Below are 2,934 nucleotides of genomic sequence, written 5' to 3' on the forward strand. Positions count from 1 at the left end.
TAGCATAATGCTCTCCAGTTCCATCCATGCCGTTGCAAATGGTAAGAGTTCCTTCCTTTTTAGAGCAGCATAGTATTCCATCATGTAGATGTACCACAGTTTTCTAATCCATTCATCTACTGATGGGCACTTAGGCTGTTTCCAGATCTTAGCTATGGTGAATTGTGCTGCTATGAACATAGGAATGCACCTGATTTTTTAAAAGTCACTTTCGAACAAAAAGGGTATGTAATTACTATTTTTTTGTAAATCAATAAAAATTACACCTATTTTTTTTAAATTACACCTATTTTTTGTCAGATCGGCAAAAATATATTTTTGGTGTGCCACAGAATTTTAGTAGTTAGTTTATATGTGTCATGAGATGAAAAAGATTGAAAGTTGCTGCTCTGAGGTAATCATCACACACCTCTAATGTGGTGGGTATTAACATCTAAATAAAAGATACTCTTTCACTCACTATGAATCTGAGGTTTCATTTCCAGTGCAAGATTCCTGAGGGGTTCCTTTACATGGACAAACACATACAAAAAACAATGAGAAAAAATGTCTCTAGTGGAGAGAGGGAAGTAACAACTATAGTCTTGTAAACTTTATGAAAGAGGTTACTTGTCGTGTTTTTTTTTTTCTGTCTTGTTACACTCAGTTGCCTATTCAATAGCTTTGAATGAAATAGTTTCTTGATTCTTGTCATTAGAATGCCATCTGTGATAGGTATGTTTAAATTATAAACCATCATGGACCTGGAGAGCATTATGATAAGTGAAATAAGCCAGTCAGAGAAAGACAAGTACCATATGATTTCACTCATATATGGAATTTAATGAATAAAATGAACAAGCAAAATAGACAGACTCAGATAGAAATTAGGCTGGCAGCTATTGGGGGTGGGGGAGTGGAGGAATTGAACAAAAAATAAAAAAGAGAAAGAACTCATAGACAAACAGCAGTGTGGTGATTGTGGGGGGAGGAGCTGGAGGATGGACTATGGGGATACTAATAAATGCTGATGGAAGGAGACTTGACTTTGGTTTGTGAACACAATACAGCATACAGACGATGGGTTGTGGAATTGTGCACCTGAAACCTATATAACTTTTGCAACCAGTGTCACCCCAATATAAAATAAATAATAAATCCTAAAACCATAAAAAATTAAAGCATTTGACACCCATTGAAGTTTATTTGGTGGAAGGGGAGAACTTTGCACCAATCAAACAGTCCTGGCCATAGTTGGCTCCTTGGGTATTCAGAAACATGTGAATCCAAACATGTCAACCAGAACTCATAAATCACAATTCCTACTTACCTTCTGTTGCTTTGTTAACAGCTAAAAGAGTGCTCAGAACCTTGGAGAAATTGACTCCTGAATAAAGGTCATCAGGATTAAATACCTATGAGAAAGGAAATTGAAACTGTAAGACACCGTTAAGTATTCAACTCAACAAACCCAACTATCAAAAGACCATTTCCTTTAGCTCTAAGAAGAAAAAAAGTAAAACCCAACACCCAAACCCCTGTATACCTTTTGGAGAAATGAAAGCAGCAGCTGAGTTGCCTAATGACATGTGGCAGGCCATCAGGGAGTTAGAGCAAATGGGAAATGAGAGCCTAGATGAGAACACAGGGCCCACCAGGAAATGCACAGTGCATACTCAGAACCACTCTTTTAATCTGAACATAGCAATACTCTTAGCCCAGTTATAGGAAACTTGTATGCATGGGTTACAGTTAATGTCCATCACCTACACAATGTCCGTAGGAGTAGACAAAAAAGGGAGTGGAGCCTTTTTGACACTTTTTCATTTGTAAAGTTTATTCATTGTACTCAGTAGGGGCACTGTCAGGTGTGCTTTTCTCTCTGCTCCTTGTCCTCCCCACTGCCACTCACTGGATCCCAAAGTCTGTGATCCCAACTCCACATTGCCCAAACGTTGCACCCAGATAGGCATTTTTCTTCCAGCCCCTGTTTCTGATTTTTGCTGCTTAACCTTGACCCTTCTCAGCTCATCTTCATGAATTTGAACCTCTGCCTGCCTGAACTTCTAGATTCTTCCTGGCCTTAAATGACTTTCCCAGATATGACTTCTGGCCTTTCTGAAAGATACTACTAAACTGTCAGCAACACAAGATTAAATAAATAGAATATTCCACTTTGTCATTTTCAACTGTCATTCTGATATGCCACTGTTCCTAGTGAAGATACCAGTCAGTTGTTGTTTTAAAGAAATTTACTAATTTTAAAATGTATTCAATGTATTAAAATGTATTGAAACTTCTTTTAGTCTCACATACGTGTATTTGAAACTAGAAGTACTCTCAAGTACAGGCACAATCTATTAATCTCCCAGTCGATGATCTAGATATGTACATCTGTAGGTAACCAGATGCCCACTTTATGGATGGAAATGCACCTACTAAAAACATTTTGTTTCAAGATGTCTGAGTTTGCATCCCACCCCCCCCCACCCCGAATGTGGTGATGAGAATAGAATGTACCTTTTCATATGGGACATTTTTGGACCTAACATTTTGAAAGATCTATCTTCCCATTAGGTAGAGCCATTTGCTCCATTTCAAATCTGCCTCTTTTCTAGCAGCCATATCTAGACAACATTTTATCTTCTTTGTGTATATATTATTGAAAATATAAAATCATCTATAGAATGAAAATATATGGAATCTTTTTTTTCAAGTGAAGGGGCATTCATGTAGATAATATATGCAAATATGTGTTTATAGCAGCCTGCCTACTCTGGAATTCACAGCTCTACTATTCATTTGCTCAGTGGATAGAGCGTCAGCCATGTGAAGGGTCCCAGGTTCAATTCTGGTCAAGGGCACATGCCTGGATTGTGGGCTTGATCCCCAGTAGGGGGAGTGCAGGAGGCAGCCAATGAATGATTCTCTCTCATCACTGATGTTTCTATTTCT

At 38.1% G+C, this 2,934-nt stretch overlaps 1 protein-coding gene across 1 annotated transcript in view; it reads right to left on the reverse strand.

The window, feature by feature from the left end:
- Positions 1–2,934, reverse strand: part of ARHGEF6 (Rac/Cdc42 guanine nucleotide exchange factor 6) — a gene marked incomplete at its 3' end in the record, with an annotated part of 117,098 nt that overhangs the window by 79,310 nt on the left and 34,854 nt on the right. Inside the window, exon 3 of the mRNA XM_015565389.1 lies at positions 1,310–1,394. Coding sequence (XP_015420875.1) covers positions 1,310–1,394 — 85 coding nt within the window. The remainder of the gene's footprint in view (positions 1–1,309; positions 1,395–2,934) is intronic.

This window comes from Myotis davidii, unplaced genomic scaffold (assembly GCF_000327345.1).
Source record: "Myotis davidii unplaced genomic scaffold, ASM32734v1 scaffold740, whole genome shotgun sequence".
NCBI lineage: Eukaryota > Metazoa > Chordata > Mammalia > Chiroptera > Vespertilionidae > Myotis > Myotis davidii.